We start from the raw sequence: 15,763 nt of genomic DNA on the forward strand, positions 1-15,763 counted from the left end.
CAGCACCTGTCTCGCTCAATATCTATCACTCTATGGGACCCTTATACTAAAGTGCAGTAAAATCCAGGCTTAGAGTCCCTTTTACAAAGCTGTGATAAAAGGGGCCCTGCGGTAGCTTTGGTGTGTAGATTTACTGCATACCGAGGCCCCTTTTTACCACAGTGGGTAAAAGGCTTTTAAAAAAAAAAAAAAAAAGAAATGACCGTGCAGTAAGTGAACCACTTGCTGCATGGCCTTTTCCCAGGGAGCCCTTAACACCACCTATTTAGGAGGCAGTAAGTGCTCCAGCGCTAACCTGGCCGTAACTGCTGGGTAAGCCCCCAGTGCTAAACAATATAAAATATTTTTTAAGATCCAGAAATGGCATGTGCTGGAGACAGCCACTACCACCGGGCTCCTGCAATAGCCCGGTGGTAGTGCCAAAATGATGTGCGGCAAATTGGCAGTATGAGTGCCCCTAGTGTGTTCTAATATGGGACTTTCCCATTTGCTAAGCTCAGATTTAACGCGGCACTCATGAAGATTATTTAAAATATTTTAATGCAAGTCGAGAGCTAATATTGTCATTAGCGTATGACACCTGCGTACAGTTAATGCTGAAGAGGCACTAAGTGGTTCTGTGTTAACCCTGCATTAACCAGTTAGGGCCCTATTCTTTAAAGTTTATGCTCCTAAATTACGAGCCTAATCTATGCTCCAAAATGGATTATGCTTGTAATTTAGGAGCATAAATTTTAGGAACGTAAATTTAGGAACATAGCCTTTATAGAATAAGGCCCTTAGTGCACACTAACATTAATTCACTAGTGGGAATACATGGGAATACCCACTGTCTGCCCATGACACGCCTTCTCCCAAAAATAGTTTAAAAAAATAAGTAACATGTGGGTTGCATCTCGCTAATAGGCAAAATACCACAAAATGCTTTAACTCATTTTGAGGAAGCCTGTTCTTGCATGTCAATCTCACGTTAAGGGCTTAGCACCCTTTGTAAAAGGACTCCTATGTTTATACAAACTCCTGAGTTTTGCTTCACAAAATAAGTGGAAATACAGTCTTTAGCTGTACATTTGCAACATTTGCTGTTGTGGAGTGAAATGCTGCAAGATCAGGAGAATGGGGTGTGGTTTTTCATGGAGCTCTACATCCAGCAATGGCCTTGCACAAGGAGACAGTTTTCCATATAGGTGTGGAAATGAGCAACTGTGTCTGGAACCCTACTGAGGTCAGATAACTTGACAACTGCTTTCTACCTATGTGTGCCAACAAGCCATCAGGGATACTTGAAGCCAGTCCCCTTGTCTCCAGTTCTCTATGCAGTTTATACATTTGCAAAAGGGAATTGGAGGTAAGAGTTGGAAGCTTGAGAGCTCTTTAATTTAACTGCACACTTTATTTTTTTAACATTTTTTCTGGAGGGTTTGTGGTTGTAGATGGGGAATGGGCATGGAAGCATTATCCAGCTACTGTGTTCACATTAGTCTGCACTAACTAGATAACATGGGGTTAATGTGGGAGGTGGTGAGTGCTCCTGACTTAATAATATTTTTGCAGGTCTCATGCACTAATGGAAAAATTAGCGTGAGACCTGCAAAGAAAAACAAAAAAAAGAAGCTCTATTTTAGGGACCCACTAGAAATGGGCTTAACACATGGGAATGTCCCGTGTTAAAATGTGCTAAGCCCGTTATTAACATGTTTTAGTAATAGGACTTCTTGATGACTTGGAGTTGGCGGATGTGTCTGACACTGAAATATTTAAGCTCTCTCAGAATGGCTGGCTTTAAGCTTAGCTTTGATGTGGCACAGCTATTCTACTGTATGCAAAATGTGGTGGGGTTACCACATAGGCCTAGAGATTATTTTAAACAACCATTCTAATGCATTCAGAGATTTGTAGCCCTTTTCTTACATTGAAAAAAACATCCCAGAATGCACTGAACTGGGAATGTAAAATAATTGTTGCTCGATTAATCCTTTGAGAGCTAACCTCTGTAGCCAACTTACCTATCAAAATGTGGTAGAGTAGTGCCATCACTATCCACCTAGAGTGACCTTTCTTCATACACCTCTCATGATATTAATGTTTGTCTGCTGGTATGACCAGTCAGACTGGTATGTCTGTTCTTATACCTATTAGTAGAGGTAATGTGCCAAGACTTATAATCTAGGAGCTTAGCCGAAATTGGGTAGCGGAGCCGGTGGGGGGAAGAGGAGTTGGTGGTTGGGAGGCGAAGATAGTCGTGGGCAGACTTATACGGTCTGTGCCAGAGCCAGTGGTGGGAGGCGGGACTGGTGGTTGGGAGGCAGGGAATTGTGCTGGGCAGACTTATACGGTCTGTGCCAGAGCCAGTGGTGGGAGGCGGGACTGGTGGTTGGGAGGCAGGGAATAGTGCTGGGCAGACTTATACGGTCTGTGCCAGAGCCGGTGGTGGGAGGCGGGGCTGGTGGTTGGGAAGAGAGTATAGTGCTGGGCAGACTTATACGGTCTGTACCCTGAAAAAGACAGGTACAAATCAAGGTAAGGTATACACATATGAGTTTACCTTGTTGGGCAGACTGGATGGAGCGTGCAGGTCTTTTTCTGCTGTCATCTACTATGTTATGTTATGTTATATTGTGTCCTCTCTACCATGGCATATTGAGTTTTGTTAAATGATGCTAAATGATAAAGAACACAAAGTGCATTATTTGAAAGATTATGATGTGGTACTGAGGGGTTCAAAAATGACCTTCCAGGAAATAGCCTTTCTTTCAAAGGGAAAAAGTACTAACAAGGGAATTTAGGTCTGGAGCAGAAAAGGCAGTCATAAAACTCAGGTTTTTTGAGGGAAATTAATTCTTTTTATTTTCCATTTCATCTTCTTTGCAGACATTTCAGCCTGCTGGTTATAGTGCGGGAAAGACAGGAACCTGGTCCTCTCGTTCAGCAGTGGATGGTGGTGTTAACAGGAGAATAAGTACTTCAGCTCAACTGAGGCAACCAGTCCAGACAGGTCAGCAGGGATACACAACTTACAGTACCATGCAAACTACCAGACCAGTATCCTTCCATGAACGCAGTTATGGCACCAGGCGGGACTTTGACACCATGTCCCTGCGTTCCCTACGCATTGGTGATGGACCAGTCGCTCACACAGGTGTGGATGACCGATACAGTATGATCTCAGAACAGTTGCCATCAGCACGATCTTATTATAGAATGCAGACATACAATGGTGGTGGTACCACTGGAGGGGGCAGTGCTGGAGTCGGAGGTAGTGCTTATGGCAATTCCTATGTCATACAAAAACAGGTCAGCACCTCCTCCATGAATCCAACACTTCAAAGAAGTAACAGCCTGGGTAGAGATGGTGCAGAGTGGGTGGACAGAGTGGAAGTTACTCAGAATCGGACCATCAGGGCACCAGCTATGCGAACCTTGCAACGTTTCCAGAGCACAAATCGTTTCCGCCCAAATTCAGGTTCCTTTGGTAATGTCCAGCAGGTGCATGGTGTTGGAGCCTCCTACCCAGGGATGATAGAGTATAGCACAAGAGCTCCCTCTGTGCGGAGCCTGACTGAATCCAGCCACCAGCTGCAGGATCAGAGAGGTGTGGACATTTTCGATGGCACTCAGGGATTGATGACTCAACAATCATTTACAGGAGGGTAAGTGGGCTTCTGCAGAAAGAGAGCAGTGAGTATGAAAGAAAAGGATAGAGGTGCCTCAAATCAGCTTTGTGCCGAGAAGGATCTCTTAGGTATTCTTTATATAATGCAGTCAATATTATTATTGCCCCACTGTTATTTATTTAATTTTTGGGCCCAGCATTGTCGTCCTACTCCATTGGAATTCTTCTCAATCAAAACTGGCCTCTATTGGTCTATGGCACTCATAGTTATGTTGTTTTCCCCCTTTTGTAATCCCCCATGTCTAGTTCAGTCATCTGTAGAACAATCCTTGACCATGGCCACAGACCACAGCTCTCTATAGAACCCAGAATACTAGCATCCTGAATCAGGAACAGTAGCACCAAACTCCAAGGCTTCAACCCTAGCTATTGTCCATTCGCACCTCTCAGGACAGTCATATATCAATTATCCTAAGAGGAATACAGAACAGTCTATCTAAAATCAGGGGACATCTTAACAGTCTCTCACCTCATGCCTGGATCAGAACGTTTGGGCATTCTGGTGCAAACTCTTGTAGAGTTTTACTAAAGTGCACTCAGACCAGATCTAACATGGCATCTAGAAAGGGCGTTCCTTATTTCTTATTCAGGCCATGTGGTAATGTTGGCATTAATGCTTAGAACTAAGACATTTTTAATGCCGAGGCACTTACTGTCTTCTGGTTTGGAGATGCTAAGGGCCAGATTCTACATATGGCACCTAAAAGATCCACGCGGTAAAGATTTCTAACTAAGCATATTCTATAAGCCGCAACATGATTTAGGCACAGTATATAAAATACACTTAGTTGATATTCCAGCACCTAAAAGTATGCCAATGAAAATGTGGTGTAAATTTTGGAATGCCCATGAAACGCCCATTTCCCCGCACATAACCACGCCCCTTTTAAGATGAGCACATTAGAATTTAGGCTCAGTATGTTACAGAATATGCTTAGGGATCTGTGCGCGTAAATTCTAATTATTACCAATTAGTGCTTCTTATTGCTTGTTAAGTGCTGTAAACAGCGCTGATTAGCTTGTTATGTCAATTACCCGCGTTGTTATAGAATATGCTTGGATTTCGGCGCAGCAAGTGCCTCTGTGTTAACAGCACTTTAACTACAGGAAACACTCCACAGCCATTCTCCACCCAGTAACGCCTCCTAACCAAAAACTACATTAACATGCAACTTACTGTGTGCTAATGGATTTTTTTTTAATGCAAGGCAGGTTAGCACATCTTTGTGTTAGCTGTTAGTGCATTAAACCTCTCATTAACAGGTAATGCAGCTTAGTAAAGGGCCCCAAATACATCTATGGAGAAACAGGTGCATAGGAAGAAGTGGTTGGCTAGGGAGAGAAGTAGGAGCAGCAGCTAGTAAATAAATGTATATATAGATATAGATATTTATTTATTTATTTACAAAACTTACATACCACAATATTTACCATTCTATGCGGTGTACAAGCTAACATACAAATTAGCAATAAAAACATATAAAATACAATAATCATCACTAACAAAACATTGTAGTTTTTCCAGTAATTAAATAACCAGATACTGTTTCTAATCCCATTCCCAATTTTAACTGGCAATGAAAGCACACTGAAAAAGATGTGTTTTTAATATTTTTTTAAACTGAATTAAAGATCTGATCATTCTCAAAGAAGCTGGCAATTTGTTTCAGAGTGTTGGTCCCATAATATAAAAAATAACATGTCTATGTTGCTCAAAACATACTACTCGAAACGAGAGAAAATCAAACAAGTTGGAATCGGCAGAACTAAGAAATCTCACTGGCTTGTATAACTGTAAACCTTCTGAAATAATAAGAGACACCGATTCAGTTTTAACTTTGAAAACTAACAAAAACAGTTTATACTGTATATGATACTTTATCAGAAGCCAATGCAGTTTCATCAGTACTGGAAAAATATGGTCAAAACCAACTTAGGCCAAACAATCTGAGCTGTGACATTCTGAGCCGTTTGGAGAGCTCTTAATAACTTTTTAAACTTACCCACTAATAGACTATTACAATAATCAAACGATGGTATAATAATGTTTTGTAGAACTAGTCTAAAATTCTCAGTTGAAAGAAAATATCTTAAATGCCTAAACAATTTTAACTTCATAAATATTGTACTCACTAATTTCTTAACCTGATCTCTCATGCATAAGGTAGAATCAGTACACATTTTCTGTACTATTTTAATCCCTAACCCATCAAGAACAAAAGATTCGGTTATATCTAATGTTGGAGAACCAGCCATCACCATTACTTGTGTTTTAGATAGCTAGATTTTAAATAGCTTGGGCTATGGTTACCCTGAAAAGAGTTGGGCAGTTCTGCTGTAATTTTGGATAGGAAGTTTTCAGGCTCGCAGCATTCTGATGTGACTCCCCTCCACTTTTCAGATTTGATGATATGGACATGCCCTCAGCAGTGAAATACTTAATGGCCAGTGATGCTAACCTGCAGGTGTTGGGAGCTGCCTATATCCAGCACAAATGCTACAGTGATAATGATGCTAAGAAACAGGTGAGAACTGAGGAGGACATAATGCATATGTACTCTGCTAGCTCTACGTCTGCAAGGAAAGGGAACTTTTCTAACATTCCTTTGTCAACCTGACAATAGATTTTCTGCCCAGTATTTAAAACCATTTAACTGGCTATCTGGCGATATTCGGTGGGAGATCGCCAGTTATCTCCGGCTAAATATTGCTGGATAGCACTTAGCGGATAACCAGTTATATTGCATGATATAATCGGCTCTCCATTAATATTCAGCACATTGCCAGCTATGTTTGGCGGACAAATTCGGCCTCTGAAATAGGAGGCCTAACTTTGGCCGGTTTCAGTTGAAACTGGCCAGAAAACACCCAGATATTCAATACTAGTCACGGGAAATGACCCAGCTTTGAATATCCAAGCTCAGCGCCGACCACAGGAGTCAGCCTGGTTAACTCTCGCGGTCTAATCAGGCCCTTTATTTCCAAAGATTTATGTGTGTGTGCGTGTGTGTTTATTTTATATTTAAAAAAACCTTTGCAAACAAAATCTATTGTCAGGTTGACAAAGGAATGTTTAGAAAAGTTCACTTTCTTTGATACAGATTTTGTTGCCAGAGGATGTGGTAATAGTGGTTAGAGTATCTGGGTTTAAAAAAGGTTTGGACAAGATCCTGGAGGAAAAGTCCATAATCTGCTATTGAGACAGACATGGGGAAGCCACTGCTTGTCCTGGGATTGGTAGCATGGAATGTTGCTACTATTTGGGTTTCTGACAGGTACCTGTGCCCTGGATTGGCCACTGTTGGAAACAGGATACTGGGCTAGATGGACCATTGGTCTGACCTAGTATGGCTATTCTTATGTTCTTATGACCCCTTAAATTTTGTACATGAGTGAATAGAGGGTTAACCGACTTTCCCAAGGTCATAAGGAGAATGAGTGAAATTTGAGCATTGGCTTTCCTGGTTCTTAGCCTAGTGCTCTAACTACCAACCTACTCCTCCACTCCACATTGTGTGCACTGGTGAAAAAACAAATGAAGAATACAATCTGGGTCCAGTCAGCGCATGAGTGTTTGATCTACTAGTGGAATGTTATTTTGCCAGAGATTAACAGTGGCCTTTTCTCTTCCTGCCTCAGGCCCGGAGTCTGCAAGCTATTCCCAAACTAGTAAAGCTGTTTAACCACTCAAACCAGGAGGTACAACGGCATGCCACTGGAGCCATGCGTAACCTTATCTATGACAACCCTGAGAACAAGATGGCCTTGGTGGAGGAAAATGGCATCTATGAACTGATGCTGGCGCTGAAAGAGCAGGATGATGAACTTCGGAAGAATGCAACAGGTGACAGCATGGTGGTAGTACTCAAGACTTCCATGGCTCTTAGCAATAGTCCTTAGCAAAATCTATTCATAGCAAAGGCAAGATAGAGAGTCCCACTAGTAGAAATCTGCTAGGAAAGTGTTATCAAATGTCTCTGCTTCAGTAGGGCCAGTTTTAATTCTATTGCAATTATAGTGCATTTTGAGATTTGTGGTCTTGCTTTAGAAGGTACTTCATCTCCTAAATACAGATTTTGTGGAGGACGTGTAAGGCAGATGCCAATATGGGAGACAGGTAATTAGCAACACAGTTCAAAGAAAGAAAATGTATGATTTCAAGTACTAGAATTTATGAAACCATGCCTAACTGGTCACCAGCTGATGTCTTTCACCTTTAAAGAATCTGCACCAATTATAGCCCGATCCTCATGTGTCACTACACCTGTAGATTGTTAACCCTATATGCTTAATCCAAGTGCTGGAGGCAGAAGTGTAGCCAGGTTGTGATGCCAGGGGGAGCAGAGAGGTGTGCACATACACAGTGTAAATGTAACAGACCAGCTGAAAAGTAAGCACCGGCACCACCTGAAGTCCATTTGGGGGAGCGTTGGGTCCCCTGGCGCACCACCTAGCTATGCCAGTGGCTGGAGGCTTTATCTACTTTTTTTTTTTTAACAAAGAGGAAATATGTTACTGATCTGGAGAATATTCATTGCAAAAAGAGTTGACAGAGTCTTCTCATGAGTTTATACATGAACAGAAGTCTGACACAGTTTTTATTTAATTTTCTTGCAGTTTTTAATTTAATATCTTTCATGCAGGATTGTAGCAAAACTTGGTCATGGTGCTTTTTAGTGATTTGCCAGTCAATATTCAGCCAGTGGCAGTTAGTGTTTCTTTAAATGCTGGCTGCTGATGACTAATTTACATAGGCATCACAATAGGGGAAGCCATGGCACCATCAAATTTTCCTTCCCTCCCTCTACTGCAAAGTGTTTAGCTTCTCACCTCCCTTCCCTTGGAGCAAAGACACTAAAATCAACATTACAGAAGACACATTGCAGCTGGCTGGTGCAGGGCCTTGAGCAGCCATGCATGCTTGAGGTCTGCCAGTTTCTGCCCCTTCTTTAATGCTGATTGCAGTGTTGCTGCCCCAGAGGAAGGGATGAGATGCTGGACACCTCACAGGGGATGCAGAAAGAAGGCGACAGATGGTGGAGGGGGAAATTGAAAGGTAGGGAAGGAGAGAAATGCTGGACACCATGGGATGGGTAAGGTTGAGAGGTAGGAAAGGAGACAGATGCTGCATGCAATGGGGGGACGATGTGGGGGAGTGATTCTGGACTACCGAATGGTAGGGTAGGGAAGGTCAGATGTTTGAGTTGGGGGAGGAGCTGGGGTAGGCTTAGGGCAGAGCTTGGGGCTATTATTTAATACCCAGGTATTCATTGTCAGGCCCTGTCTGAAAACTGGCAGTGACTATCCGGGTCTAGGGCAGTGCCCAGAAGTTATATGGCTAATATCTAGCGCTGTACCCACATAGCTAACTGGGTATAGTTAGGACTGCTCTTTTTGTGTCTTATATGCCCCACTAGCTGTGCAGGCACCAGCACTGAATATCACCAGTGCCCATATAACTCCTGGTTCCTCCCCAGCTCAGCCCCTGGACTGTACCGGAACTAACTGGCCAGTGCCATGGTGGTCAGAGCCAATATTTTGTGGTGCAGTCTGTGCGATGTAACTGAACAGGACCTCTTGCCCAGTTCAATAGCTTTGAATATCAACTCCATTTAGGCACCCTGGTGCCACGCAGTGACAGCCTATTTTATAACGACATCTGGGTGCCCAAAATCCGATATGCGGAATACCAATGTAACATACCGTTTATATGCCATAGACTTGACGTAACTGTGGTCATGTGAATGCAGCAAGGGCATGTGTAAGCTGCAATATTCTAGTTACCAATGTAAGTGGGAGCCCTGCCCATGCTCCAGCCATGTGTAATGCCCCTCTTGCATTTATGCCTTATGCCCTTTACATGCGTCCTTACAAAATAGTGCTGAGGCATTCTGCTAGCACTTACATGCATAAGTGTACACTTACAAAAGTACTAGTAATCTGTATTTTCACGCACACAAGTGTATGTAAATGTAAGCACCTGTTATAGAATCACCCTTCACATGTGTTTTTATTTATTTGTTATTTATTATTAAATGTTAAATCATTTCTCTTATAGAAACATTGAAAAATGTAGGCTGATAAAGACCACCTGGCCTATCCAGTCTGCCCATCCATGCCATCTACTCTCCCTATCACTCCCTTAGAGATCCTACATACTTGTTCCAAGGTCTCTTGAATTTAGGTAATGTTTTCATCTCCATCACTTCCCCAGGAGGCCGTTCCACAAATTCATCACCCTTTCCATGAAGAAGTATTTCTTCAGGTTACTTCTCAGTCTATCCCCTTTCACATTCATCCTATGCCCCCTTGTTCCAGAGCTTCCTTTTAGTTGGAAGAGACTCACCTCCTGTGCATTTTTTCCCCCTAGGTATTTAAATGTCTCTATCATATCTCCCCTCTCCCGCCTTTCTTCCAAAGTATACATATTGAGATCTTTAAGTCTGTCCGCATACCCTTTATGACAATTAGTGGCAATTGTTTGGCTCTTTATTGTATTCTACTTCTCTATTGTTTAGAGATCTTCCTTCAGACACCTCACTGCTTTCTTCTACCTTCCTGGCTTGTGCACGTGAATGCAAAATATTTTAAGACTTGTTTTTGTGTTGTGGTTTTAGAGGGGATTAAATTTCCCATAATCAAGAGAATGACCTCTGACCCTTAATCTCCACCCTCCTCCATCCCTGTGAATTCCAGGGCCCACCTTACCAACACCATGTTCTTACTTTTAGAGGTGATGGTATGCACGGGGTGGTGCCAAGATGGCGTCCTGAACACGTTAGCGTTTCGAACGGCTCTGCTGCTGGCGTCTTTACTATTATTTCTTCCTCAATATGCCTCACACGAAAAGAAAGGGAACGGTAAAGGGTCTTCTGCCGTCGGCCAGAACATCTTCCCCGATCCAGCAGATGATCAATCGTTACGCGACGAGTCTTCCACAAGCCGGAACGGATGATCCCGCTTTGAGAGCTGAAGGAGGAGCTTTGGCTCTCTTGGGCCCAGAGATATCGCTATCACCTCTGGATCTCAATCCTCCTCCGTGCCCTGTATTTCTTGAGCGAAGTGCAGAGGAACCAACAGACTCGGAAGACATTCCTGTAGGCGCCTCAATCGGCAGTGCACCAGCCCAAGCCACAGGAGATGTGATCGGAGAGCTTTTAGCTCCCACAGAGTTTTCCTTGGAGTCTATTTGGAGAGCTATTCAGGCTCTGACAACATTAGATTTAAAGTCGGCTAAAGTAACGACTCTTCTTGTGAATAAAGTGGAAACATTAACTAATTCGTTAGAAAAAGTAAAGCTAGACTCGATGAATCAGATACAACAAATGCAACAGGAAGTAAAAGATTTAAAATCTACTACTGATATGTTAATTAAAGATAAAATTTTGACCTCTAGAAAAATTGAACAATTTGAAAACTACAATAGGCGATTGAATTTAAGGATTTTAAACTTTTCTATGACTGCAGGATTAACCCCAACTGATTTCTTTTTTTATTTGCAAGAAGTCTTTATTAATCATTGAAACAGCATAATGGAACCACAAAAACTAACAAAGTACCACATGCTTATTCTAATACAAGATTCTACCCTTACAGCTTATAAGAGTACATTCAATCGTTTCAATAGAACTATGTCATCAGCAATAAACTTCACATTTTTATCCAATTTTCAGAAAAACAAAAATTTCTCCACCCATCCCCCCCTCCCCCCTCCCCCCTCCCCCACCCTCCAAATGGACACTACTAGGCACTACCCCTCATGGCATTCAATGTATTTAGTAATTAGATTTATAGAGCATCAATAGAGACGGGTTCCCAGACTAAACGCCACTTAACCATTTGTTGTTTACGTTCCGCCACTAGTCTCTCCATTTCCCGAACATATCTCAACTTATTAAGCCATCGAGATAAAGATGGAACTCCCTCCTTTCGCCAATGTGCCGCCACAATGACCCTTGCTGTGCCAACCGCATATTGAACTAGGGTCTGCTGATGTGACAGTAAGCCTGCGGCCCTAGCTGAAAACAAGAACATCTCAGGGGCCCATGGCACAACACACCCCAACCAGTGCTGTAGCCTAGAATGTACAGCTTTCCAAAATGCCCGAATTTTAATACAACTCCACCAAATGTGCCCCATTGTACCTTTGTGACCACACCTTCTCCAGCACATGTCCGAAGAGGACGGAAAGATCCTCTGCAGACGAGCCGGCGTAAGGTACCATCGATATAATACTTTGACCGCATTCTCTTGCAAGGGAACATGAACTGATACCCGCATAACTGCTCTTTCTATTCTCTCCCACTCGGACTCTCCCATCTGCACACCCAGTTCCCGCTCCCAGACTCCCCTATGTTTTCCACCACCGGAAGCCTGATTACTCAGGATACGGTACAAAGAACCTATCAAACCCCGAGAAGATTCAAACTTCTCACATATCTCCTCCAGGTCAATTTTCTTACGCTGCATTACCTCTCGCACAGCCTTACTCTTGAGAAGGGATGCCAATTGGCAATAGGCAAACTCGTCGCCCTCTACCCCTGGGTAACTATCCCGCAGTGCATTAAATGGCAGCAGTGACTCCGCCTCGAACAGCTGGCCCCATGTTCTCACACCCAATTCACGCCATTTAGTGAAAATCCCCTTTACTGTGCCAGGTAAGAATAAGGGATTAAATGCAATTGGAGTGTACCTGGTTAATACACATTGTCTCTTAGGAAACAAACTATCCCAATAGTGAAGTGTAACAGCTATGGGGGGGCAAGCTCGTTCAGCCAGATTTCTAAAAGGCCGTGGCAGCCACATTAGGGCACTCAGGGGCTGATCACCCATCGAATGTTGTTCAATATGCACCCATTGACGATCTGGGTAATCTTGGTACCATTCAAGTGCTGCTTTCCCTTGTGCTGCCTTATAGTACCAAGTAAGATTGGGTACCCCCAACCCCCCCTTCTTCCTATCCTTGTATAACAGCGATCTCGCCAACCGCGGACGTTTTCCTGCCCAGACGAATCTCACCAACCTGTCTTGCAGAGTAGCCAAGAATCGCCTGGGCATTATCACAGGCAGCGTCTGAAAGAGGTATAACAATCTGGGCAATATATTCATTTTAAGGATGGCTATTCTACCGAACCACGAAGTTCCCAGTTCTCCCCATCTCTCTAGGTCCTCCATGATGGTTTTACCCAACCCCCTGTAATTTGCATTAAAGAGTTCTGACATTTCCCTTGTAAGCATCACCCCCAAGTACCTAATCTGTTTGGGAGCCCAACTAAACGGGGATGAAGTCTTTAATGACTCCACCACCTCATCAGTGAGTGTTACGTTCAGAGCCTCTGATTTTGCCATGTTGACCCTGAAACCCGACACTGCAGAGTATTCTCTGATCATCTGCTCGAGATGTGGGAGAGTGGATTGAGGGCGAGTAACAAACAGCAGCACATCGTCTGCAAAGAGGGCCATTTTATGAGTTCTATCTGCTATTTTAGCTCCTGAAATAATAGGGTCCAACCTCATCTGGGCCGCAAAAGGCTCCATCACCAATGCAAACAGCAAGGGCGACAGGGGACAACCCTGTCTAGTCCCTCTATGCAGCGTGAACAGCTCTGAATTTCCACCATTAACCCGAACACAAGCCCTTGGGGACTCATAAAAGGCCTGAATCCATCTGCAGAACTGTGTCCCAAACCCCATATTCTCCATTACTCCATACATGAAGGGCCAGTGAACCCGGTCAAAGGCTTTTTCCGCGTCAAGACTTAAGAGGCAAAGCGGCTTATTATTTAATTTTGCCAAGTACATAATATCAACCACCCTTCTAATATTATCCATCGCTTTGCGATGAGATACAAAACCCACTTGATCTGGGTGTATGAGAACTGGGAGAATTGGGGCCAAACGATTAGCCAGAACCTTAGCCAGAATTTTGACATCAGTATTTAATACCGATATGGGTCTATAAGATCCGCACTCAAAATGATCTTTGCCCGGCTTGGGTAATACAGCTATCCACGCTTCCATCATTGACTGAGGTAATGATCCCCCTATCCCAACTTGATTAAACAAGTCTGCTAAGAGCGGAGATAACTCGGGAGCGAACTTCCTATAGAATTCGTTAGGCAACCCATCCAAGCCAGGTGATTTACTCAATGGCAAACTACTGATCGCCTCCTGAATTTCTTTGGGAGTAACCATTTCATTTAGTAATGCCTGTTGTTGGGAGCTCAGAGAAGGTAATTCACTATCTCTTATATATTGATCTATGGATTCCAGGGAAGGGCTAATCTCCTGAGCATACAAATCCTGGTAGAATTCCCCAAATCTTTTTCGTATTTGCTCCGATGTAGCGAGTTCACCCCCACCCGAATCCCGTATCTTTAAAATTGCCCTGTCAACTTTTTGTCTGCGTAACCTTATGGCAAGGAGACGCCCCACCTTGTTGGCATGCTCATAGGAGTTCATCCTGTTCTTATTTTGTAGCATATTAAGTTGCTCTGAGTATACAGAATCTAGCCACGCTCTCTGATTACTAAGCTCACTCAGAACTCTCTCTGACCCATTTGCCTTATGCTGTTCCTCCAGAGAACGGATATTCTCCATACATTTTGCTATCTGCGCTTTACGGGCCTTTGATTTTTTACTAGCTACTTGAAGAAAGTAGCCCCGGGATACCGCCTTCATAGCATCCCAAACAATGCTGAGTGAGGGTCCCGATTCCAAGTTAAACTCAAGATACTCTTTCAGCATTTGTTTATAACCTGTCACCACTTCCCCCTCCTGTAGAAGGCCCACATTCAATGTCCATCTTCTATCTTTATTTTCAGCCCTAATAGTTGGCAAAGTAACCCATATTGGGGCATGGTCCGATAGGGTCACACTGCCGATCCCTGCGTCAGGTCCCCGTTCCACTAATGTGGCATCCAAGAATAGATAATCAATACGGGAATAGGTTTTATGCACTGCGGAATAGAATGTATAGTCTCGCACCCTCTGGTGTTTTACTCTCCACATATCCACCGTACCCAGGGAGTTTGCTAAGGATCTTAAAGCCAGGGAATCCCTCTGCCCTTCATTTCTATTAGGGCCTGATCGGTCAAGTCCGGGGTTCATCACAGTATTGAAATCCCCTCCTATTACCAGAGAACCCTGCGCAAAAATGGCTAGAGAGTTTTTAACCTTTTCTAAAAAATCCGCCTGCCCCGTGTTAGGCGCATAAATGGACGCCAGAGTGAGATCTGTTTGGTCAATTTTTATATGCAAAAAAATATAACGGCCTCCCATATCCCTTTTTACCTTAATCACTTGTGCGCCCACTGCAGCCTGAATTAGGATCGCCACTCCAGCTTTCTTTGATCCCGCTGCAGAGGCGAAATACGCCACCGGGTAGTCCGAGTAGGAGAGAAGTCTTTCATATTTGCCCGCCAGGTGTGTCTCTTGGAGGAGAACCACATGAGGCCCTAACTGCCTCAACTCTTTATATAGCTTTTGTCTTTTCTGTGGCATGTTCAGGCCTTTCACATTATAGGAGAGAATCTTTAAGTCAGTGCCCATCCTATCATGTTGTGAACAGGCTTGTCGGCCCCTGCCCTTATCAACAGCTCTGCTAATTGCCATATTACTTTGTACCCATTTATCCCAGTAGTGACCTGCCCACTCCACTTATTGTAACCAGTCTCCCACCCTCCCCTCCCAACCTTCTGCCCCTGTGAGCCCCCTAGGCCCAACCCCATGGACTTCATCCACCAGCCAGAACCTTAAGGTCCTGAGTGGGAGGACTCCCCAATGCGCCCTAACAGACACCAACTGATCCCCCAAACCCTCACAACAATCCGCCCCCCCCTTCTGTTTTTACCATCATCCAGTCCCCCTTCTGCTCTTCTCCTTCTTGAATACCACCCCACTTCTTACCAGTTCAACTCCCATGCTACAGCTTAGAACAGTAACATAGGCAGAACCTGGAAACAGATTTAACAGCCCATAAATCATTACCAACGACACAATGTCATATCAGTCATGTTCGCAGCTTAGCGTCTTGCTTCTTGGATTTTTGAGGCACTCTCTTCCACTGCTGCAATTTTTCTCGCGTTGCGG

The 15,763-nt window shown here is 43.6% G+C and overlaps 1 protein-coding gene across 2 annotated transcripts in view; it reads left to right on the forward strand.

Moving 5' to 3' along the window:
* Positions 1-15,763, forward strand: part of PKP3 (plakophilin 3) — a 180,633-nt gene that overhangs the window by 92,883 nt on the left and 71,987 nt on the right. For both annotated transcript variants that reach the window (XM_030201202.1, XM_030201200.1), the window contains 3 exons: positions 2,872-3,650; positions 6,075-6,198; positions 7,313-7,517. In XM_030201202.1, the coding sequence (XP_030057062.1) occupies positions 2,872-3,650; positions 6,075-6,198; positions 7,313-7,517 (1,108 nt within the window). The remainder of the gene's footprint in view (positions 1-2,871; positions 3,651-6,074; positions 6,199-7,312; positions 7,518-15,763) is intronic.

Source organism: Microcaecilia unicolor, chromosome 4 (genome assembly GCF_901765095.1).
Source record: "Microcaecilia unicolor chromosome 4, aMicUni1.1, whole genome shotgun sequence".
Classification (NCBI taxonomy): domain Eukaryota; kingdom Metazoa; phylum Chordata; class Amphibia; order Gymnophiona; family Siphonopidae; genus Microcaecilia; species Microcaecilia unicolor.